This window comes from Macaca thibetana, chromosome 3 (assembly GCF_024542745.1).
Source record: "Macaca thibetana thibetana isolate TM-01 chromosome 3, ASM2454274v1, whole genome shotgun sequence".
Taxonomy (NCBI): Eukaryota; Metazoa; Chordata; class Mammalia; order Primates; family Cercopithecidae; genus Macaca; species Macaca thibetana.
Genome location: NC_065580.1, coordinates 19,436,045 through 19,458,959, shown reverse-complemented (window position 1 = coordinate 19,458,959; position 22,915 = coordinate 19,436,045). Strand labels below are relative to the sequence as shown.

The 22,915-nt window shown below is 51.0% G+C and overlaps 2 protein-coding genes and 1 pseudogene across 3 annotated transcripts in view; all 3 read left to right on the top strand.

The window, feature by feature from the left end:
* Positions 1-1,447: 1,447 nt before the first annotated feature.
* CLEC2L (C-type lectin domain family 2 member L) lies at positions 1,448-22,325 on the top strand. 2 transcript variants are annotated; one of them, XM_050782285.1, is made up of 5 exons: positions 1,448-1,758; positions 13,880-13,954; positions 17,644-17,810; positions 19,692-19,792; positions 21,879-22,325. In XM_050782285.1, the coding sequence occupies exons 1-5, from the start codon at positions 1,551-1,553 to the stop codon at positions 21,988-21,990; spliced, it is 663 nt and encodes a 220-aa protein (XP_050638242.1). In that variant the 5' UTR covers positions 1,448-1,550; the 3' UTR covers positions 21,991-22,325. The 2 variants fall into 2 exon arrangements, with proteins under 2 accessions (XP_050638242.1, XP_050638241.1); XM_050782284.1 differs by lacking the exon at positions 13,880-13,954 and having other exon boundaries at positions 1,488-1,758.
* LOC126949665 (enhancer of rudimentary homolog) lies at positions 10,898-12,149 on the top strand (annotated as a pseudogene).
* The window catches only part of NDUFB2 (NADH:ubiquinone oxidoreductase subunit B2), a 1,166,996-nt gene continuing 1,165,326 nt past the window's right edge, over positions 21,246-22,915 (top strand). Inside the window, exon 1 of the mRNA XM_050782324.1 lies at positions 21,246-21,250. The gene's annotated coding sequence lies outside the window, so the exon portion shown is untranslated. The remainder of the gene's footprint in view (positions 21,251-22,915) is intronic.

The following is a 22,915-nucleotide window of genomic DNA, read 5'->3' as shown; positions in this document are numbered from 1 at the left end:
GGCCCAGAGGAAAGAGTCAGAATAGTTGGGTGTGTCTGGGGCTGGCAGAGAAGGGGTGGGAGGAGAGGAAGCCTTAGGTAGGAGCAGGACTTCGACCATGAGGGACCTTCAGGCCTTGTAAAAAGATGGCCTTAACCCACAGGTAAAGGGACCCCTGAAGGAGTGGTGAGTTTGCACTTTAGGGAGATGCTGCGGGTGCTGAGTGGGAGGGGCTGGAAAGGAAGGAGCAAGAGTGGAGGCTGGGAGACCGCTTAGAAGGCTGCTGCTGTGGTCGGGCAAGAGAAGGCATTGGCTTGTACTTGGCCAGTGGCTAGAGGGATGGAGTGCAATGGGCAGACTAAGAGTTTAAAACGGGCCGGGCACGGCAGCTCACATCTGCAATCCTAGAACTTTGGGAGACCCAGGTGGGAGGATCGCTTGAGCCTGGGAGGCCGAGGCTGCAGTGAGCCGTGATTTTGACGCTGCACTCCAGCCTGGGCTACAGAGCGAGACCCTGTCTCAAAAAATAAAAATAAAAATATTTAAAAGGGAGAATTCACGAGAGTCAGTGGCCTCTTGGATTTGGGGGAGGGAGCAGGAGGAGCTGCGGATGAAGAACTGTAGATTGAGAGAGGAACCAGAGGTGGGACTGAGAATGGTGGAGGGGAAAGAGGATCAGGGCTGGAGGCGTAGGGCCTCAGGCGACGCGAGGTCAGCTGAGGCAAGGGGCCAGTGAAGACTCCGGAGTCAGACACCCGCCAAGCACATACCTGCCTGGCGCCGCCTTCGGAAATGTCCTTGACCTCAAAATTCCACTTCTCGGCCTCACCTGGGGGCGTTGTCAGCTAATATATGTGAAAGTCCCTGGCGCTTAGTAGGTGCTCAATAAACGTTAACTGAATCTGCAATGTTGCTTCGCTCGCTCCTTTAGACTCTACTCTCTCTGTGTTCATGGTTCGGACGTTTCTCTCCTTTATCAAGAGTTTGAGGGTCAAGTTACAGCCCCTACCACTCTCTGCTCTGGCTCCGGGGCAGCCTGGAAGAAAGGCGCTCATCTTCCCTGAGACTCCCTGCACTGTCCCCGTGAACTTTATTCCCATTTTCACAGATGATGAGCAGGCGGCTGGGGAGGTGGAGCTGAGTTAGAACCAGGTCTCCCGGATCCAAGACTGCGCTCCCAGCTCGGCAGCATCCGGCCTCCAGCTCAGGTGGCGGGGTCGGGGACCCGGCTGTCCCCGCTCCTCCACGCCTCCTCCCTCTCCGCGCCCGCCCCGCCCCGCGCGGGTCCACGGCTCCCGGCTCCCGCGCGCCGCCTCGCGCTCCTCCCCAGCCGGGCTGTGCGTGGAGGCTGCGGCTCCGCGGGGCAGGCGCTGAGCGCACGGCGGCGGCACCCGGCGCAGAGGCTCCGGCGCGGGGAGCCGGGCTCAGCCCCGGCCTGCGAGCGCCGCGGTCCTAGCCCACCCGAGGCCGGCCTGGGGGGCCCGCAGGGCGCGCGGAGCGCCGAGTGCGCATCGGGCTGGGCCCCGCACCCCGGTGCAGGAGCGCGGGCGCGGCGCGGCGGAGCGCCCCGCATGGAGCCGGCCCGGGAGCCCCCTGCAAGGGCCCGGCCGCCGCCGCCGGTAGCCGCGCGCCCCGCGCCCGCCCCCACCGCCCCCGCCGCCCCCGCCGCCCCCAGGCCTCGCTCGCCCGCAGAGGCTGAGGCCCGCGGCCCCGAGGGGCTGCTGCGGCGATCCGGGTCGGGCTACGAGGGCAGCACCAGCTGGAAGGCGGCCTTGGAGGGTAAGCGCGGAGCGGCCTCCCTCTCCCGGCCCAGGGACCCCTGCCCAGGCCCGACCCGGGACCCGGAGGCGGTCAGAGTCACCTTGGCCGCTGTCCCAGAGGGGAGCGCTGGGAGCGCGGCGCCGGGACGCGGCGGAGTCATTCATTTCAGGGCGGCCAGACGCCGCTTCATGGGGTGGGGTGGGAGGGAACCGGGGGCCACCGCGAGTCACAGCCTCGACCCCGCCGCTGCTGCGACTCCCTGTCTGACCTTGGAGCGCGCTTCACGCTCTGAGCCTTCGTCTCCTCACGCATGAAGGGGACAGCCACTGCCTGACACCCACCTGAGGGTGGCGGAATCTGTGGCCGTGAACATACTTCAAGTAAAGTAAGAAATCTGGAGACCCCAGAGGTGGTGCACGCCCCTGTGAGAGCCGCGGGGACCTCGTGTTGGTGGGGCATGTGGGGAGGGCAGGGCAGGGGTGGAGAATCCACGAGAGGCTCTTCCTTGCAAGGTCAGGGGTCACACCTACTCCTCCATCAGACTGTCTCAGGGAGGGACCTCTGGCCTGCCGCGGGGGCAGGAACCCAAGTGGAGAATTGATTTCAAGTTCACGAGCTTTTAGGAAACTGGTATTAGCTACCGACAGCGGCGTGTGGTGTGGGAGATGCTGGAGTTGGTGAGAGGGTGGCTGGCCCTTTGGGTGTTTCTCAGGGTGCTCCTGGCACCCTGAATCCAGGGACAAGGAGGACCTGGGCAGCATTAACTAGGGAAGCCCGGAGCCTGGATCGCTCATCCTTATGGAGGCAGTGTCAGAAAAGGAGGGCTTCCTGGAGTAGGTGACCTCTGAGCGGGCGTGGAGACAGAGGGGAAGGTGTTCCAGACCCAGAGCACGATGATTCCGGGCCAGGTGGTCAAAGCTAGTCTATCCTATGTGGAAACTGAGCCCTGGAGTACTGGGATGGGGCAGGGTGGAGAGAGACGGGTCTGAAGGACCCGGACGGTGAAGGGCCAGCCAGGTCTTGCCCAGGAGCTTGGACTTTGCTCTGAAGGGGCTACTGAGGGGTGGAGACAGTAGGTTTGCCTTTGGAAGACTGGTGGTGGCCCAGAGGGGTGGGACTGAGGCTCCAGGTCAGGGAGGGGGTGGGGCAGTGCACCAGGAGGGACATAATCAGCACCTGGGCCAAGACAGGTCATGGGGGCTGCTGAGGGTGGTGAGGTGGGGGTGGTAATACCAGCCTTCTGCACAAAGGCTGTGGGCCAGGGGACGTGCACTGTCCGAGGAAGGGCTGTGCAGACTCTGAAGCTGGACCCCCAGACAGTGGCAGGGACGGAGGAGGCGAAGATGTTGCGTCACTGAGGAGCTGTGGCAGAGCTGTGGGTTGTGAAGAGTTGTGTGGAATGGATGGAGGTGGTGGGACACCTCCCTGTGACGCTGTCTCCGGCTTTACTGTTGGAGTGGCCCTGTGTTCCCACGCTTCCCTCCTGCCAAAGCTATTTCTTGAAGTTGTTCCCTCCTCTTGCCTGTGTTTCTTCATTCATTTATTCATCAGCATTGCTGAAGGGTCTGTCCTAACCTTAACCGAAGCCCCCATGGGAGGGCTGCTTCTGGGCTGCTGTGGCTCTTCAATGCCTCCTGTTTGCTCTTCCTGTCCACCTCCTGCCCTGACTTCTACCCCCTTGGGCTTCCTCCTCTCCACTGTGGCTGGGCTGCCCACCTGCCAGTCAGGCTGCAGAAGAGACCACACACCAAGCTGGAAGGTCACCCAGAGGCTGCCTGGGACCCTGAGTCAAGCCCACTCCCATGCTTAGCATCTTCCTGTGGTCCAGCCTTGCCTCACCATGGCCTCCTGCCTTGCCTTGCTCTCTGACTCATGCCACCTGCAGTCCCCTCCTCCTCCTTTCCCTGGACTCCCCAGGAGCAGTCCCGCTCCTGATGGCCTGTGGTCCTTGGGTGCTCAGCATCTCAGGCCTACTTTCTTTGCCTGCAGGAGTTTTAGGATCTGGAGTCTGAGTCTGACCAGGGGCCACCCCTCGGCCAGTTCTCTGAAGGTCTCCTTGGGTACCCCCAAGCTCCCCTCTTCTGAGAGGAGCCTGGAAAAGGAGCCTGAGAGGAGACAGAGGGAAAGGTGTCCCAGACCCAGAGCACGACGTGTTCCGGGTCAGGTGGCCAGAGCTAGTCTGTCCCATGTGGGAACTAAGCCCTGGAGTACTGGGGATGGGGCAGGGTGGAGAGAGACAGGTCTGGAGGACCCAGATGGAAGGAGGGGTTCTCTTCTGGAGGACCCAGAAGAGAGGAGCTCGAGCAGCAGAGCTGGTCCTCTCCAGGGTGCTGCTGCAATGGCCCAGTGCTGGCTTTTGCACTGGTCTCCAGCATGCATTCATTCTTTCTGCAACATCCAGGTACCAGTCTGGGCCCTGGGCACATATGTGTTCTCTCGGAGGTTCCAAGACAGGGCCTGAGACAGTGTGGGGAGGTGCAGGAAGCAGAGCATCTGGTAAAGCTGGGGCAGAGCCTTCCATTGCCACAGGCTGGTGGGCTTTCCAACTTCTAGGAGCATTTGTTTCCTCATCTGCTAAGTCAGGTCATGATTTCTACCTCTCAGTAGACAGAGGCCCTGTAGTGTGGGCTGTGTGTACGGTGACTCCTCTCCCCGACTGCCTGGACTTGGCCTCCTGCAGCTCTGCCAGGGGAGCCCACACCCAACTGCAACACTTTGACTTCTGGTCAGCCTCCCTTGATTCTGCTTCCCACCCCAAACCTGAGTCCAGAGTTCACGTAATGAAACACTGTCAATGGGAGGAGGGATCTGTCCCTCTGGGGACCCAGGGTTATGCTGCCCCTGCTTAGCCAAGCACCTGTCTTGAGAGAAATGGGACATTTCCTGACTTGACCAAGCTGAACCCTCCCAAGAAGTCTCTGCTGCCTTATCGCCAGGTTTCCAATGCACAGCAAGCGCCTGCTACGTGCTGGAGCCGTGCTGGGGCTTTCATAGTCATCATCCCAGTCCTCACCTCTCCCCCTTGCAAGGGACTGGTGAGTGTTCTGTTTCATAGACAAGGGAGCCGAGACTGACAGCCTGAGTGTCTTGCCCAAGGACATCCCAAAGCCCTGTTGTGAAGGCTCTGACCCCTTCCTGCATGGCCAAGGACATCAGCCTTGGTGAGGCTAGCTGGGGATCATCAGATTCCCACACACAGCCTCTCCTCCCCTGCTCCCCAGACAGCCCTGCCACCTCCAGCATTGACGTTTTTCCCTCCTTATGGGTTAAATGAGTCAGAGAGCTTCTTAAATCAGAAAGCTGGGATTACAGCCCAGGTCTTTCAGACTTTTCTGAGATGCATAACTAGCTTTATAAACAGGAAGCCAAACAGAAGTTGCCTTAATCAAGTATTTTCTCTCACTGTAGGTATGAACCTTCCCTTCCAGCCTGGGGTATGAGGCTAGAAAAGGTGACCCGGAGAGCCCGCCTGGGTTCTGGGAACAGGAGAGGTGATTCGAGATGGGGGTATTTCCGGCATTGAGAGTGGCAGTGGGGCGGAGTGGCCTGGGGGTACAGGAGATGGGACAGAGTGAGCCTGCGTGCCTCAGCCTATAGATTTTTCAGTGCTCACCGATTCTGAATTTTTAATGCTGAAAGTTTCTTGATTAGGCAAAAACCCACAACTTCCTGATCAAAACCACACACATGCTTTTAGCCTCTTAAAAATTTAAAAATTACCAAACTTCACATTTGGTAGTTTTTAAGTCAAGATTATGCTTGCCAGGCTGTGTCCCCGATGACTTAGAGACAGCAACGTGGGCCTTTTTTGGGATATGAGTGTGAGGATGATGGGAGCTTTGTCTGGGCCTGGGAGTCAGGTTTTCTCAGTTGTTCTTTCTAATATTAGGCGAAATCACACACAGTTAGAAACCTAAATAAACTGCACCCTTAAACGCCATCTAATATGGGCCATGGCATAGTAGGGAACAAGAAATGAGTTAGACATTTGTTAGAAGTTGAGTTGTGTCCCCACCAAAAAAGAGATGTTGGAGTCTTAACCTCTGGTACCTCTGAATGTGACTGCATATGGAAATACAGTCTGGCAGATTATTTGTAGTAAAGATGAGGTCAGATTGGAGTAGGGTGAGCCCTAATCCCGTATGAACTGGAATTCTTATAGGAAGATGGTCTCATGAAGACAAGGGCACTGTATTAGTCCGTTCTCACACTGCTAATAAAGACATACCCAAGACTGGGTAACTTATAAAGGAAAGAGGTTTAATGGACTTATAGTTCCACATGGCTGGGGAGGCCTCACAGTCATGAAGGAAGGTGAAGGAGGAGCAAAGACACGTCTTACATGGTAGCAGGCAAGAGTGTGTGCAGAGGAACTGCCCTTTATAAAACCATCAGATCTTGTGAGACTTATTCACTATCACAAGAACAGCATGATTTTGGAAAAACCTGCCCCCATGATTCAATTACCTCCCACCCAGACCCTCCCATGACACGTGGGAACTATGGGAACTACAATTCAAGATGAGATCTGGGTGGGGACATAGTCGAACCACATAAGACACACCAAGAGAATACCATGTGATGATAAAGGCAGAGATTGGAGTGATGCGGCTGCAAGCCAAGGAGTGCCAAAGTCCGTCAGCAACCACTGGACACTAGGAAGAGGCAAGGAAGGAGTACCTGCAGAGTCAGAGGAAGCATGGTCCAGTGCAGCATCTAGAGAAATTATCTCTGAGACATAATGAAGAGGCACCTCGGGTCTGGCAGTGTTGGAGATATATGTACCGATCCCTCTTCCCTGTGTGGTCTTTCCTACAAACTCAGTTGAATTTAAGGTCGACCAAGGATGTTGTCATTTGGTGTGACTAAATTTCTTGCATAGTTTTTGAGTCCCAGTGGGTGCTCTGTAACATGCAAGGCAATGACCCAGCCCTATTTCAGGGAATCTGAAGGTGAGTAAAGCACAGTCCTTACCCCAAAGGAGCCTAGGGCTGATGGTCATCATCACACTGATGGCCCGCTTAATCGCCACAAGTTGATTGAGTAGAGTTTATTACGCCAGGCACTGTGCTAAGCACTGTACACTGAATTCCTATAACACTCTAAGAGACAGATAGATATTATCATTACCTCATTTTCAAGATGAGGAAAATGAACTACAATCGTGGCTAAGAAACTTTACCATCCGTACACATCTAGAAAGTGGCAGAGCTGGGATTTGAACCCAGGCAAAGTGATGTCAGATGCTATACTCTTATCTTCAGTGCACAAAGGATTACAGCATCAATGATAGAGAAGAGGCTAATAGAAGGCAGAAGAAGGGTGCACTCAGCATGCTCACCATAGGCAGCCATCCTGTAGCTCCAGGGAACTGTGATGAAGCTGCCACCAAGGACAGCAGAGCAGGAATAGAGAGAGCCCAGTCCAGTGCAGGCTGAAGGCTCCGCTCTTACCACGTCTGAAGCTACCCACCCAGGACTCCCCGTCACTTGCCAACATAGACCTTGCCCATAGGAAAGACTAGAAATGTTTGTTGGACTTGCAGGTCAAGATGGCAGACTGAACACATGCATTTTTTCTTTTTCCCTTCAGAAGCCCACTAATACAACAGTAAAGGGGCCAGGTGCGGTGGCTCATGCCTATAATCCCAGCACTTTGGGAGGCTAAGGTGGGTGGATCACCTGAGGTTAGGAGTTTGAGATCAATCTGGCCAACATGGAGAAACCCCAACTCTACTAAAAATGCAACAGGTTAGCCAGGCATGGTGGCGGGCGCCTACAGTCCCAGCTACTCAGGAGGCTGAGGCAGGAGAATCACTTGAGCCTGGGAGGCGGAGGTTGCAGTGAGCAAAAAAAACCCAAAATTAGTCGGGCATGGTGTCACGTGCCTGTAATCCCAGCTACTCGGGAAGCTGAGGCAGGAGAATTGCTTGAACCTGGGAGGTGGAGATTGCAATGAGCTGGGATTGTGCCACTGCACTCCAGCCTGGGTAACAGAGCGAGACTCCATCTCAAAAAAAAAAAACCAAACCAAAACAAAACAGAACCAAACCAAACAGCAAAGGGATTTTTAAAAGGCCATAAAGACAAGAACAAGAGAGAAAATAGCAACAAAATAGAGAGCTAAGGAGCAAGTGGATAAATGGTAACTGACTTCACCCCACCTGAGAAAGTCCAGAGAGGACAGGAGCCACCTCAGCCTCATGGGAGGACTCCTAAGGCTCAGGGGTTGGTGGCAGTGCTTGAAGATGGGGCTGAGAACAGGAGGACTGGTTGAAAATTTCTTTAAGGAGGATTTAGATTCCCATTCTGTACAGATTCTCCCCAGCCCTGGCAGGAACCTGGGGTGAAATCTCTCAAGAGGGCTTCAGCCGGGCACAGTGGGTCACACCTGTAATCCCAGCACTTTGGGAGGCCGAGGCAGGCAGATCACCTGAGGTCAGGAGTTTGAGACCAGCCTGACCAACATGGTGAAACCCTGTTTCTACTAAAATTACAAAAATTAGCTGGGCATGGTGGCGGGCACCTGTAATCCCAGCTACTTGGGAGGCTGAGGTGGGAGAATTGCTTGAACCCAGGAGGAGGAGGTTGCAGTGAGCCGAGGTCACACCACTGCACTCCAGCCTGGGTGACAGAGTGAGACTCTGTCTCAAAAAAAAAAAAAAAAAAAAAAAAAGAAAGAAAGAAAAAGAAAGACAGCACCACCCTGAGAGCAAGCAACTAAGCCAACATTTACATATTGAATGCTGAGGACAACGTCCCAGCCTCTTCCCTCAGCTAGCCCGTATTCTCTAGGGGAGAAAACAGAAAAGCCTCCTCCATGGACTCTCATCCATCCAAGAGGAAAAACATAATGAAATAAGCATTCAGAGAATCCCAAGGATCATCCCAGCCAGGTCACTCTACTGTGTCCCCCACAGCTAATAAGCCCCCATCTATGGGCTTGGAGGCTCCAACAAAGTCATTAGTCTTCCTGCCTTAATCATGAACAGATAACTGTGGTCCCCAGACCACTGAGGAAAGTCTCTAACATGGAAGCTCAAGACCAAAACAGAGGTTATACAGGGGGAAATAATCTTTCTGCTCATTTTCCCCACCCCTCCAAAAAACCTGTCAGTCATATCTTCAGAGAGAGGAGATAAGAGAAAGTACTGCATCATTAAAACAAGAATAGGATTCTTTAAGAGTGGGTATTCATAGAACAGCAGCAACAAAACCAAGCAAACCTTGGAAATTAAAAATATAGTCACAGAAATTAAGAACTCAGTAGAAGGGTAGGATGATAACATTGAGAAAATGTTCCAGGAAATAGAGCAAAAAGGCAAAGAGATAGCAAGCAAGAGGGGAAAATAAGATGAGAAATTTGGAGGACCAATCTAAGAGATCCAACATTTGAAGACTATGCCTTCCAGAAGAAAACAAAACATGGAAGAGAAGATATCATCAATAATATAATTAAAGAAAATTTCCTGGCTGGGCACAGTGGCTCATGCCTGTAATCCCAGCACTGCGGGAGGCCGAGGCGGGTGGATCACCTGAGGTCAGGAATTCAAGACCAGCCTGGCCAACATGGTGAAACCCCATTTCTACTAAAAATACAAAAAATTAGCCAGGTGTGTTGGCAGGCACCTGTAATCCCAGCTACCTGGGAGGCTGAGGCAAGAAAATTGCTTGAATCCAGGAGGTGGAAGTTGCAGTGAGCTGAGATCATGCCATTGCACTCCAGCCTGGGCAACAGAGCGAGACTCTGTCTCAAAAAAAAAAAAAAAAAAAGAAAAGAAAAGAAAGAAAATTTCCTGGAACTGAAAAATACCACTTTCCAGATTGAAAGGGCCTACTAGAGTAGATGAAACAGACCAAACCAAGGCATGGCACGCAATAATGAAATTTTAGAACATTGTGCGATGAAGACCCTAAAAGCATCTAGAAAGAAAATAATTAAGCAGTTGAAAAGGATCATGGGTGAGAATGGACCTAGACTTTTTGAAAGCAACACTGGAGTTAGAAGACAATTAAGTGATACCTTCAAAATTCTGAAGGAAAATTATTCTCGATCTATAATACTTAGTCCTCTGGGTTCACAATTCCACGAGCAACATTCACCAGTGCACCATGGAACACAATGAGAATCTTTGCTCCTCGGGTTTGTGCAGTGCAATGCTTTGGCTCTACCCTTCCTCAGGCAGCCATTGGATGATGTGCTTCACCAAGATGAGGGAGTAAACCAAGGAAGGGGAAGGCATGGGAGAAAAGGAATAGAGGAGTCAACATAGGAGAGGGGCAGATAAATCCTCAGACTGCTGGTGTGGGGAGACCCTGGATGGCAGCTGGGCTTAGAAGGCAACTAGTCAGATTCGAGCAGGTCAGAAAGTTCCAAGGGACATTTCTTCAAGATGGTCATTATGGCCTGCATGTTGGTTTCCTCCCCAAATTTATAGGTTGAATCACTAACCTCCAACGTGATGATATTGAGGTGGGTAATTGAGCGGTAATTAGGTTTAGATGAGGTCATGAGGGAGAGCTCCCATGATGGAATTACTACCCTTATAAGAAGAGGAAGAGACACCAGAACTTCCTCTCTCCACTCTGTGAGGACACAGTAAAAAAGCGACTGTCAGCAAGCCGGGAAGTGGGCCCCCACCAGAACCTGACCATGCTGGCACCCTGATCTAGCCTCTAGAACTATCAGGAGAAATAAATGTCTGTTGTTTAAGCCACCCAGTCTATGACAGTTTGTTGTAGCAGACTGAACTAAGACCAAAGTAAAAGAGAAATTCCGATTTTGTCTCATCATGAAAGAGGAGTTTTGGCGTTGAAATATGATACGCATACAGAAACTGAGCAAAAGGAAAAGAAGACCAGGATTAACAGGGAAACGAAGTTCTGTGGACATGATCACAGCACACGGCATGGCTTTGCTGAGAGTACTGTTTACACTGACCTAAGAATATAACACCAAAGTATCAAGCTAATACAAACTATGATATTGAGAGGGCAGGGAGTGAGTGGTCAGGGTAGAGTGGTAATGCAGAGAATTAAGTCTGCATCACTATAATGGGAAGTCAATAAATTATATCTAAAACAGAAAAAAATCTAGAAGTATTTACATACACATGGCACTTAGAAATTTGGAGCTAATACCAAAAGAGTCAGCTAAAAGAGTTGAAAATGGTTGGCTTTGGGGAAGGAGCAATGTTATTACTACTATTATTATTTTTTGGAGACAGTCTTGCTTTGTCACTCAGATTGGAGTGTACCAATGTGATCTTGGCTCACTGCAACCTCCGTCTCCTGAGTTCAATCGATTCTCCTGCCTCAGCCTATAGAGTAGCTGGGATTACAGGCACACACCACCACACCCAGCTGATTTCTGTAATTTTTGTAGAGACAAGGTTTCACCATGTTGGCCAGGCTGGTCTCGAACTCCTGACTTCAAGTGATCCGCCTGCCTCAGCCTCCCAAAGTGTTGGGATTACAGGCGCAATCCACTGCGCTCTGCACTATTATTTTTTAAATGAAGCCTATTAGAATTTCTTGATTCCTTAAATCTGTGCTTTTCAGACTATCCTTGGTGAAGGAAACAGGTTTCTTTTCAAAATCCTTTGTAAAATAAAATACAAATGAATAACGAGCAACAGGCACTTGGATATCGGGTAATGCTGAATTGCTACAGATTCTTCCTCTCAATTTTGGCACTTTTATCATGATGGACAAGTAACAGTTTACAGACAAACACTGAGCTGCAGAGACAGTCTTTTCATCTATGATTTATGTATAACATTGACTAAAAAAAACACTTTCAAAATGGGTGCACAACGACGTAACCGCACTTAACTGTGCGCTTAATGGTTAAGATGGTCAAAAAAAAAAATCCAACCAAGTTGTAAAGGGAATTCACACCTGCTAGGAGGGCCGTAATCAAAACAATGCAAACCAACAAGTGTTGGTGAGGATGTGGAGAAACTGGAACCCTCGTCTATTGCTAGTGAGAATGTAAAGTTATGCAACCAGTGATGGAGTTTGTGGTTCCTCAGAAAGAACTACTGGGAGCGGCGGCGGTGTCGGCAGCGGCTGTAACGAAGAGAGTTTGGCGCGATGTCTCACACCATTTTGCTGGTACAGACTACCAAGAGGCCAGAAGGCAGAACTTATGCTGACTATGAATCTGTGAATGAATGCATGGAAGGCATTTGTGAAATGTATGAAGACATGTGAAAAGAATGAATCCCAACAGTCCCTCTATCACATATGACATCAGTCAGTTGTTTGATTTCATCAATGATCTGGCAGACCTCAGCTGCCTGGTTTACCGAGCTGATATCCAGACATACCAGCCTTATAAAAAAAGACTGGATTAAAGAGAAGATCTACATGCTTCTTCATCGGCAGGCTCAACAGGCTGAGAAATAACTGTGTTGGAAGCATTGGGGGATGGGGGTGGGCTTGGAACACGGGTGTGTACAGTGTGCTGTAGTGGAAGTTTTGTATCATAGTAATCCTGTTTCCACTTTGTTATACTCTAGCCAAGATGGACTGTATTAGATGAAATGTGAAGATCTTGTTCAATCAGAAACCCCTGTTGCCCCCTCTTTTTTTCTTTTCTTTCTTTTTTTTTACTCAAACATTTTTATGATGATTTAGATGGAAGTTGTTCTTTGTCAGTTAATGTTGGTTCCAGTCCTTCAGTCTCCAACTGGGTTCCAGTCCATTCAGCTGGAATGCATAACATTCACTGTAGTAACCCTTCTTCAAGTTGGAGGGGGGAGGGTGGAAACACAGTTTAGCCATGTCCTCAAGATAAAGTTTTGGTAAAAATAAATAAGTGTTCTTTAGTAAAAAAACAAAACAAGTAAAACTACCATGTGATCCAGCAACTCCACTCCTAAGCATATACCCAAAAGAATTGAAAGCAAGGACTTGAACAGATACTCATACACCATGTTCTTAGCTGCATTATTCACAATAGCCAAAAGGTGGAAACAGCCAAAATGTCTACCAACAGATGAATGGATAAACACAACGTGGTCTTGCTATACAGTGGAACATTATTCAGCCTTAAGATGGAATGAAGTTCTGACGTATGTGACAACATGGATGAGCCTTGAAAACATGCTGTGAAAGGAACCAGACACAAAAGGACAAATACTGGATGTTTCCTCTTATATGAGCTTCCTAGTGTGGTCCAATTCATAGAGACAGAAAGGAGAAGGGTGGTTGCCAGGGGCTGGGAAGAGGAAGGGATGGGAGTTGTTTAAGGGGACAGAACTTCTGTCTGGGATGATGAAAAAGTTTGCAAACAGACAGTGATGATGGTTGCACGACATTGTGAATATACTTAATGCCACTAACTGTACACTAAAAAATGGTTAAAATTGCAAATTTTATGTTACATATTTTCATCACAACTTAAAAAATTATTAAAATACCCTAGGTTTAAAGTCTAAAAGGTTTCTCTCTTTAAATATAAAATGAGAATATTAAATGATAACAAAATAAAATAAATAAATGAAAATAACAAAGGGAGAACCCAGAGGATCAGGAAGAGGACGGATAGTGTAGAGGTGGGCGAGTTTTAGAGAGTGTCTATGGAGGAGGTGGAGGAGGAGACTTCGGGAGCAAAGATTCAATAGCAGGGCTGTGAGGGCTGAATGGGTTATTTTGAGGAACCCATGTGGCTGAAACCTGTGACCGCATAGAGAAGAGCAGAAGATTCAAGGGGGAAAGCTCTGACCATCACTGAAGATTCTGTGAGCAGTGGGTAGCCCGGCAGGGAGGGTTTCAAGCTGAGGAGTCACAGAATCAGAACTGCGCTCTACATCAGTGGGTCGCAAACTCCAGCCTGCATCAGAATCACCTGGAGGGCTTGTTTAAACACAGCTTGTTGGCCGGGTGTGGTGGCTCACACCTGTAATCCCGGCACTTTGGGAGGCTGAGGTGGGCGGATCATTTGAGGTCAGGAGTTCGAGACCAGCCTGGCCAACACGGTGAAACCCCGTCTCAAAACAACAACAACAACAACAACAAAAACACAGTTTGCTGGGCTCCACCTCCCCCTGTTTCTCATTAGCAGGATATGGGGCTGGTGGTGGGATGGCAGTGGGACAGGTAGTGGGATGTTGAACTCCTCTCTCTTCTCCTAGACACCACCACACGTCTCCTGCTGGGTGCCATCGCGGTCCTTCTGTTCGCCATCTTGGTGGTGATGAGCATCTTGGGTGAGCATGCATGTCAGAGCATTTATGCAATTCAATTTGCACACTCCTTGTTAAAAGCACATCTAATTAGTTAAAGAAAGATTCTAGACATTCCAAGAATCCTGTGGGGGACTAAGTAAGTAGAAAATACATAGTGTCAGTTGTTGAGATTTTAGCTTAAAATAATATATTCACACACAGACTATACATGCCCCCTTTATTAAGCCATGCAAGTAGAGTGGAGATGTTACTTAGGTATTATTTTTTAAGTGCTGTGAGAACTCAGAACAAACTTGGGGTAAGTTAGGAAGACAGTGCTTCTTGGAGGAGATGGTTTGGGAATAAGGATCATATTCAGTCAGGCACAGTGGCTCACGCCTGTAATCCCAGCACTTTGGGAAGCCGAAGTGGGTGGATCACCTGAGGTCAGGAGTTTGAGACCAGCCTGGCCAACATGGTGAAACCTCGTCTCTACTAAAAGTACACAAATTAGCTAGCTGTGGTGGTGGGTGCCTGTAACCCCAGCTAGTCGGAGGCTGAGGCAGGAGAATTGCTGGAACCTGGGAGGCAGAGGTTGCAGTGAACTGAGATCGCACCACTGCACTCCACCCTGGGCGACAGAGAGAGAGAGACTCCATCTCAAAAAAAAAAAAACCAAAAAAAAAACCCCCACACATCACATTCAGTCAGCAAACATTTATTGAGTGCTGCTGTGTGCTAAGCTCTGGGCTAAGTGCTAGGGTTAAAAAGAAGACGAATATGACACTGTGTCCTGTGTCCAGGGGTAAGTGCAATAATAGAGGTATTACTGCCCAGTGGCTTCCCAGAAGGAAAACACATGTGCAATGAACCCTGAAGAATGAATAGGAGCTTCCCAGAGATTAGGAGGTAGAGAGTGCTAGGGAGGAAAAAGCTTTTCCTCTGCCCTCTTAAGTTCAGTGTCTAGGGGCCTGTAAATTAAACTATCAAAGACAAATTAGCAGGAGAAAAGGCACCTAATGTTTCTTAATATTTATGTTCATGGGATTTCACAGATAATAAGTGAAACTCAAAGAAGAATTTAAACTCAGGGGCTTACACACCTTTTTAACAAAGGAAAGAGGGCTTGGGTTTCAAGGGCTGGTAAATTAAGGGAAGTGACTAGGAAATACACGGAGGAACAATAGGAGATAAAGGCTATTTTAGTAAGCTTTGCTTATGCAAACTAATCTTGGTGTTGATTCCTTGGCATGTTTGATGATGAGTCACTCTTCCCTCCCTGGTTTAGGGTGGGCAGTGGGGGTATGGGAGGGTATGGGGTGAGGGATGGGGAGTAGGGCAGCTCCCTCCCCAAAGGGAAATTTATGCCCTACTTTCCGGCAGATGAGAGGGTAGAGAACTCATCCTGTTGATTCTGAATTGCCTCAGCTTAAAATGATCCATATGTCAAAGTAGCATATTTTAGGGTGGCATATTCTGGACCCTATCAAGGGAATAGAACATTCTAAGTGGGAGAGGCCTGAGAAACATAGAGAGTGTGTGGAACTGACAGGGTTGGATAAATGAAAAACGTAGAAACTGCAACTAAGAACGTGTGAGGCTATATGAACAGGGAATCTGATTACTCTTAAGAGATTCAAATACAAGTGTATTGTAGGTTCTGAAGGGTTTCCAAAAATGGTATTAGTGCCTCTGTCTTTAATCTTTGAGAAATGCCGTAAGACCAGAGGTGGAATCCATAAAATGGGGGAAAATTCCACGAAGATTATCAATTCCTACCAAACCCTCCCCTATAGGGCTTGTATGACAAGGACAGGGGTTCTGAGAGTTTAGAAATGGATATGGCAGCTGGGTGCAGTGGCTCAAGCCTGTAATCCCAGCACTTTGGGAGGCCAAGGTGGGTGGATTACTTGAGGTCAGGAGTTCGAGACCAGCCTGGCCAACATGGTGAAACCCTGTCTCTACAAAAAATACAAAAATTAGCCGGGCATGGTTGTGTGCACCTGTAGTCCCAGCTACTCGGGAGGCTGAGGAAGAAGAATCGCTTGAATCCGGGAGGCAGAGGTTGCAGTGAGCTGAGATTGTGCCACTGCACTCCAGCCTGAGCGACAGAAGGGACTCTGTCTTAAAAAAACAAACAAAAAATAAGGGTAACCACTGGGCCTAGCTTAAATTCACCTAGAATAATTCCTACAAATTAAATCAGTTTTCTTTTATCCTCTTACATCAGTTTTCTTTTATCCTCTTACTAGGTTGGGAGGCCAGAGAATGTGTAGACATAGCTAATATGATTTCAATAAAGCACAACAGTCTCTTAGGAGATCCTTGCGGAAAAGCAGTTGAGATGTGAGATGTAACCACACCATGGTCAGTACTCCCAGGTGGACTTGCATCTCATTGAACAGATATATATGCCCAGGGGGTGTCGATGGATGAATTGGTGTCTGTGTGGCTGGAGATCCCTAGGGGCTTGAGTACCAGAGGCCCGTTCTTGGCTCTGTCCTGGTCTACATTTTAATCAATCACTTGTATGAAAACAAACAAAAAGTATGCTTATGGAATTTGCAGCTGACACAATCCAAAAACACAATCCCACATGACAGATGGGTGAAAGAAATCAAGATTAAAATGTATCTTGAAAAACTCAAATGATGAGCCAGAGTGAATGAGATAAAAGTGGAAGAAATAAATATAAGGTTCTGCATTTGGATGTAAGAAGTTATTTTCACATGTTCTGACACTGGGGGAGACCTGGCTTAGAATCAGATCATATGAAAACAATCTAAGATTGTGGATTAATTCCATTTGGCAAGGAGGCCCTTTGAGAAGCTCCGGGCTCCCTTCCCAGAAAAGTCCATGTATGCACATACCCGCCGATCTGTTCACGGAAGCAGTCTGCAGACTGGAGATCCCATGACAACTGGAAGACAGCATGGTGGTCACTGTCGCTGCTGGTAGAGCCACATCTGATGTGTCCCGGTCTGTCCTGGTGGCAGTGATTCAGTGGTAACCTGGGGACATTGCAGTGAGCAGGCAGGATGGAGAGCAACCCTTGCCAGGAATCTCGGGAGAGATGGCATCTGTTTCAACCTGGATGAGGCAGGCTGGTGTGCTTCTTTGAGTAGGGGGTAGAAGACAGAACGGGTGTCTCTGGGTCACTCCAGAGGCTAGATCCTAGACCAGCAGGTCTCGGTCACAGGGGTACAGGTTGGGACTCAACATTTAAGAACTTTCCATGCACACTAACAGCAAGGGGGTTAAGAAAATAAAAAATGCAAAGAACTTTCCAGCAGTTCAGTGGTGGAATGGCAGCCTTGGTAGCTAATGTGGGCATGGTTAATGATAGCGGGCAGTCTGTCCTGCTGTTGGTACCTGGCCTAGCTGGAAAGAGCGGACACGTAGCGGCCAGGTCTCTTCCCAGTCTGAGTTTCTGGCGTTCCATGCCTCTGGGAGTTTGGAGACAGAGGAGATCCTAACCCAGTGGCTGCGCCACTGTCATGTCCGCTTGCGGTGACGCCTGCCAGGCTTCCCACTGTCCCCTTTCTCATTCATTTAGTGGCCACCCTTTTACCTCCAGGCACCAGGAGAGGTGCTTACCGGAGAGGATAGCCACGCCTGCAGTGTCCCTGGAGGATGCCAAAGCTGAGGCAGGGGAGGGAGCCACAGAAAGCAGAGTGGGACTCTGGCTGGGGAGTGGGGCGGGCAGGGCCAAGCCGGTCTCTTCCCTGCAGCTTCCAAGGGCTGCATCAAGTGTGAAGCGCCCTGCCCAGAGGACTGGCTGCTCTACGGGAGGAAGTGTTACTTCTTTTCTGAGGAACCCAGAGACTGGAACACAGGCAGGCAGTACTGCCACACCCACGAGGCAGTGCTGGCTGTGATTCAGAGCCAGAAGGAGCTGGTGAGTGTGCCGAGGTGAAGGGCGGCGGGGGAAGGGATCTTCAGGGCCCCCAACCTTGACTCTAGGGGACAGTCACACCCTAAAGGATGCAGTGTTCCATGTGACCCATCTCCAAAGCCACCACCTGCTGCATAACCACTGGGGGTGCAGGAAGACCTCATGGTCTGAGCACGTCAATGAGTGGCTCTAGTTTCCACTTCCATTGTCAAGGCCACCTATTTCAATCCAAGGCCCACTGGTTGAGGTCACTTAGCATTATAAACCATAAGAATGACCAATTATAAAGTTGGTGATGTGGTATACACCTCTAGTACCAGCTACTCGGGAGGCTGAGGCAGGAGGATCACTTGAGCCCAGGAGTTGGAAGTTAGTCTGGGCAACACAGTAAGACCCTAGCTCTACAAAAAGTAAAAGGAAAATTAGCTGGGCATGGTGGAGCATGCCTGTAGTCCTAGCTACTTAGGAGGCTGAGGCAGGAGGATCACTTGAACCCAGGAGTTCAAGGCCAGCCTGGGTAACATAGCAAGACTTTGTCTCTCTTTTTTTTTTTTTTTGAGGCAGTCTCACTCTGTCGCCCAGGCTGGAGTACAGTGGTGCCATCTCGGCTCACTGCAGCCTCCGCCTCCTGGGTTCAAGCGATTCTCATGCCTCATCCTCCTGAGTCCCTGGGACTGCAGCCGTGCGCCACCACGCCTGGCTACTTTTTGTATTTTTAGTAGAGACGGGGTTTCACCATGTTGGCCAGGCTGGGCTCGAACTCCTGGCCTCAAGTGATCCACCTGCCTAGGCCTCCCAAAGTGCTGGGATTACAGGTGTGAGCTACTGTGCCCAGCCACAAGACTTGTTTCTTAAGAAAAAAATAATTGGCCGGGCGCAGTGGCTCATGCCTATAATCGCAGCACTTTGGGAGGCCGAGGTGGGCAGATCACGAGGTCAGGAGATCAAGACCATCCTGGCTAACACTGTGAAACTCTGTCTCTACTAAAAATACAAAAAAAAAAAAAAAAAAAAAAAATTAGCCGGGAGTGGTGGCAGGCGCCTGTAGACCCGGCTACTTGGAGGCTGAGGCAGGAGAAAGGCGTGAACCTGGGAGGCGGAGGTTGCCGTGAGCCGAGATCGCACCACTGCACTCCAGCCTGGGCGACAGAGCAAGACTCTGTCTCAAAAAAAAAAAAAAAAAAAGAAAAAAAAGAAAAAAGAATTACAAATTATAAATGCATTGTGAAATGTAAAAACACGTTGTCATTTTCTAAAGATCCAAATCAGGATATGGTCTCTCATTTAACATCCAAAACAGTTTTAGCAACAGAAACATGAAAGAAATACAATTAATGGAGTCTATTGGCTGTTTTGGATTTTGAGGTTAACAGTGGTGTTAACCAAAAAAGAAGATAATCTAAAAATCACTTCTGTTTGCCTTTGATACACAGTATGATATCCCCAGTCTGCAGGGAAAGTCCCAGAAATTTGCAGGTAGGACAACCAACCTGAGCATTGAGATTTGTCCCAGATCCTCCATCCAATGGGCAATCCCCAAGCTTCCTGCAAATCAGGAATGCTGGCCTGCTGAGCTAGGAGGGCAAGCCCTGTACGGCCTTCCTGGCCAGTGGGTGTGCACACAGAGCCAGGGTCCCTTTCAAGCGGTCGGAGGCAATTGCTGTGAGGTCAGCGAGCAGCTCGGAGCCGAACTCTGGCAGTGTGACTGCGGAGGACCCTGAAAGCCTAGCTCCTCACTTTCGGGATGCGGCGAGACAGCAGTCACTCTCCTGGCGTCTGTACCTCCCGAGAGCCAGTATCTTCCAAGCTGAGGTTTGTCTTGGGATGTGACAGCAGTCAGGAGACCGCATCTGACCCTGAGGTGTCCCTCTTTCCTCGGTGCAGGAATTTATGTTCAAGTTCACGCGGAGGGAGCCCTGGATTGGACTACGCAGAGTTGGGGACGAATTCCACTGGGTCAACGGGGACCCGTTTGATCCAGACACGTGAGCTGAGGCTTCATCTTCTGGCCACCGAGCTTAGACTGAGAAAGGCCTGACTCACCCCCTGGACACAGCTCCCGAAGAGAGAAGCCCTTGGTTTTGTGCTAGCTAGAGATACTAGTCTCCGGGTCCCGCAGCGTGCGCCAGAGACCCAGTCATGAAAATGCCTGTACTTCTCCCTCTCTCACAAAAGTCCAGCCTGGCTTGGTGGCTCTGCCCTGTGAAGCCATCGGAGCTTCCCAGGGTCTCTCCACCCTTGAGTCCCCGATCTATGCAGCCTGGCGCTCCTCAGCTCCACTCTGGCACAACCATATCCCATTCAGCCCCAACAGGACAGCGAACGGGAGGGAGGGCCCTGGATGGCCTCACCCTATTGGCCAGAACTTAGTCACATGGCAGCACCTGGCCGCAAGGGAGGATGGGAGACACGCCTTCGTCCTGGGCAGCCACTTGGCACCTAAGCACTGTAGCTGTGGAAGAAAGGGGATCTGAAGGCAGGCACCCGGAAGTGTTCTAGGCCACATTTTCCTGGCGAACGCATCTCTTGATGGAGGGGGCACTGCTGAGGTGGTGGCGTGTGCCGTGGTGGTTTTGTAAGACTCACGTGGTGTGGAAATGAGTGTGTGATGCAGGGTCTGGTGTGTGGTGTGGGGGTGATGGTCATGGGTGGAGTGGGTGGCAGATGTGTGGCTGTGGCAGTACAGTGGGGACTGTGTGGGGCGTGGGGAAAGGAGTGGTCTAGGCCTAGAGAAATGCAGGGAGGTGCATACAGGGGAGTGGGACCCTCAGAACAGACCCTGTGGCTAGAGGAATAGGCTCTGAGGTGCCAGCGGGAGGGCATGGGGTGGGGTGGGGAACACAGCTCCTAACCCGATGATGATGACACGTGAGCGTCCCCAAGGCAAGGGCTAAAGCAGAAGGGCGTCTGAGACCCTCGGATCCTCCTGGTTGCCAGAGGTGGCCATCAGCTGCCCTCCCACCTGAGGGTGGCTTAGGCAGTCACGCCCATGGCAGCCCTGGAGGCAGGGGCATTCATGATGCTTCCCCTCCTCCTCCTTTTCCTTATCTCAAGCACTCTTCATTTTTGCCCCTTACTCTGGCCTCAGTGCCCCTTCCGTTTCTCACCCACTTTCCTTTCCCCCTCTCAGGTCTGCTCTCAGAGTGGCTGAGCAGGTCTTGCACTTTCCACCCCTCTCCCTGCCTTTCTGGAAGCTTCTTGCTCTCAGAGCCCTGCAGATTGGGGTCTGTGGCATCCTGACCACCTGGCAACCAAGGGGCCTTTGGCCACATTTCTCAGACGCTGCAGAGGTTCTTTCCCTTGCACTCCTTCTTGGGGTCGTTCCAATGCCCTCTGTTGTGAGGGTCTACCTACAACCTTGGCAGGGATCGGAGGTCTGGGTGAACAACTAAGGTTAAGAAGAAACCTCTGAGGCTGGAAAGGGGTGATTTTAGGTAGGGGGGAATCTTTCTACCGCACATGTCTGTGTGTGATGTCAATGAGTTCCTGGGCAACACAGCCTCAGCCCATATTGGGGTTATTGCTGCCTGCCCCTAACCTGTGAGGGGTAGCTGACTTCAGCCAGCTCTGCGGAGCTCCTCCTGTGTGCTTGACTCTGCGCATTGCAGGGGGCCAAGATGAGAGGACACAGAGCTCGCTGCTCAGGAGCTGACTGCTTTGGGGACCTGTGTGGACAGACAGGTAGAGGCCCCAGGGGGCTGTGGGAGTGCCCCACAGAGCAGGCAGGGGACTGTGGGGAGGTAGGGTGGGCAGAGAGTGGCCCTGAACTGGGTGTTATGGAGCCTGGGACCTGTGAGCCAACCCTGCAAGGACATGGAGAATGGGGAAGTGTGTGTGTGTCCAGGACGTGTCTGAGCGGTGTGCCGGGGTGGCTGAAGCTATGGTGCACAGAGTAGGAAGACAATGGGATGCCAAGCTAGAACAGTCTGTCAGCACAAATGTCCTAGAAGGCAGCTCCAGTGATGAAGTGAGGGAGGGATAGGCCTCAGGGCCTCCATGGCCTCCCCTGCCACTGGGTTTTGGGCTGAATGTCCCAGATCATAAACGCCTGGTCTTCTCTCCTGGCCACAGGTTCACCATCGCAGGTCCAGGGGAGTGTGTCTTCGTGGAGCCCACCAGGCTGGTGTCGACGGAGTGTCTGATGACCCGGCCCTGGGTGTGCAGCAAGATGGCCTATACGTGAGGTGGGTGGGGCCAGAGGTGGCCCCTCCCCCCAGGCCTGTGGGAGGTGTCTGCCCGAGACCTGCTCCAGCGGAGCCGCCTGCCCTCTGCAAGACCAAGCAGTGGGGTGGGTGGCCTCTGCCCCAGGCCCCTCTCCCAGGCCCTGGCGCTCTGAGTCCCTGGTTCCTGGCCTCCTTTGTCTCCAGGCAGGTCGTGTGGCTCAGCAGTTAAATCCCATATGCTAAGTAGTGTAGGCATCTGCCCACCTACGCGCACACACACACACGCATACGCACACGCACGCGCACACACAGACGCATACGCACACGCACTCACGCACACGCATACGCACACGCACGCACACACACGCATACGCACGCACACACACACACATGCATACGCACAGGCACGCACACACACTGTCCCCTCTGAAGCTCAGTGTCCACCCTGAGCCACCCCACAGATCTCTCTCTGGCCCCCTAGAAGCCCTCTCCTCACTGCAGCCCTGGTGTTCTGGGGAAGGAGGAGCATTGACAGGTGGTTTGACTGTTCACTCAGTAGTCCTGCTTCCCCAGTGGTTTCTCTCATGGCTGCCGGTGGAGGCAGGCTGGGAAAGCTTCCCCCTCACCTAGGCCAGGCCAGCCCTGGGCCCCAGAGGTCCCCTGCGTCCCCCTTCTTTGCCTTGCCTAGGTTCTCAGGCAGGGCCCCTGCTGTGTCCGTGGTGCTTTGTATTGGTCACTAACGGAATAAAGAGTTAATAACTCGTGTCCAGAGAAGTCTGCTGCCATTTGTTCCAGAGTCAGAGCTTGGGGAGGGATAGCGAGGGGCACATCTCTGGGTGCCAGTCTGTGGGGACCACCACAAAATTCACCTGTTCTAGTGCAGCAGATAGCGGTGTGTGAGGATGAAAAAACGCACCTTCTGGCCTCAGGGCATCATTTCATGTT

Excerpts from the sequence above, each read along its gene's own strand:
- CLEC2L (XM_050782285.1), top strand. The coding sequence starts at position 1,551 with ATGGAGCCGGCCCGGGAGCCCCCTGCAAGGGCCCGGCCGCCGCCGCCG. Across the intron at positions 1,759-13,879 it reads CTGGAAGGCGGCCTTGGAGG|ACACCACCACACGTCTCCTG; the intron begins GTAAGCGCGGAG and ends CTCTTCTCCTAG. Across the intron at positions 13,955-17,643 it reads GGTGGTGATGAGCATCTTGG|CTTCCAAGGGCTGCATCAAG; the intron begins GTGAGCATGCAT and ends TCTTCCCTGCAG.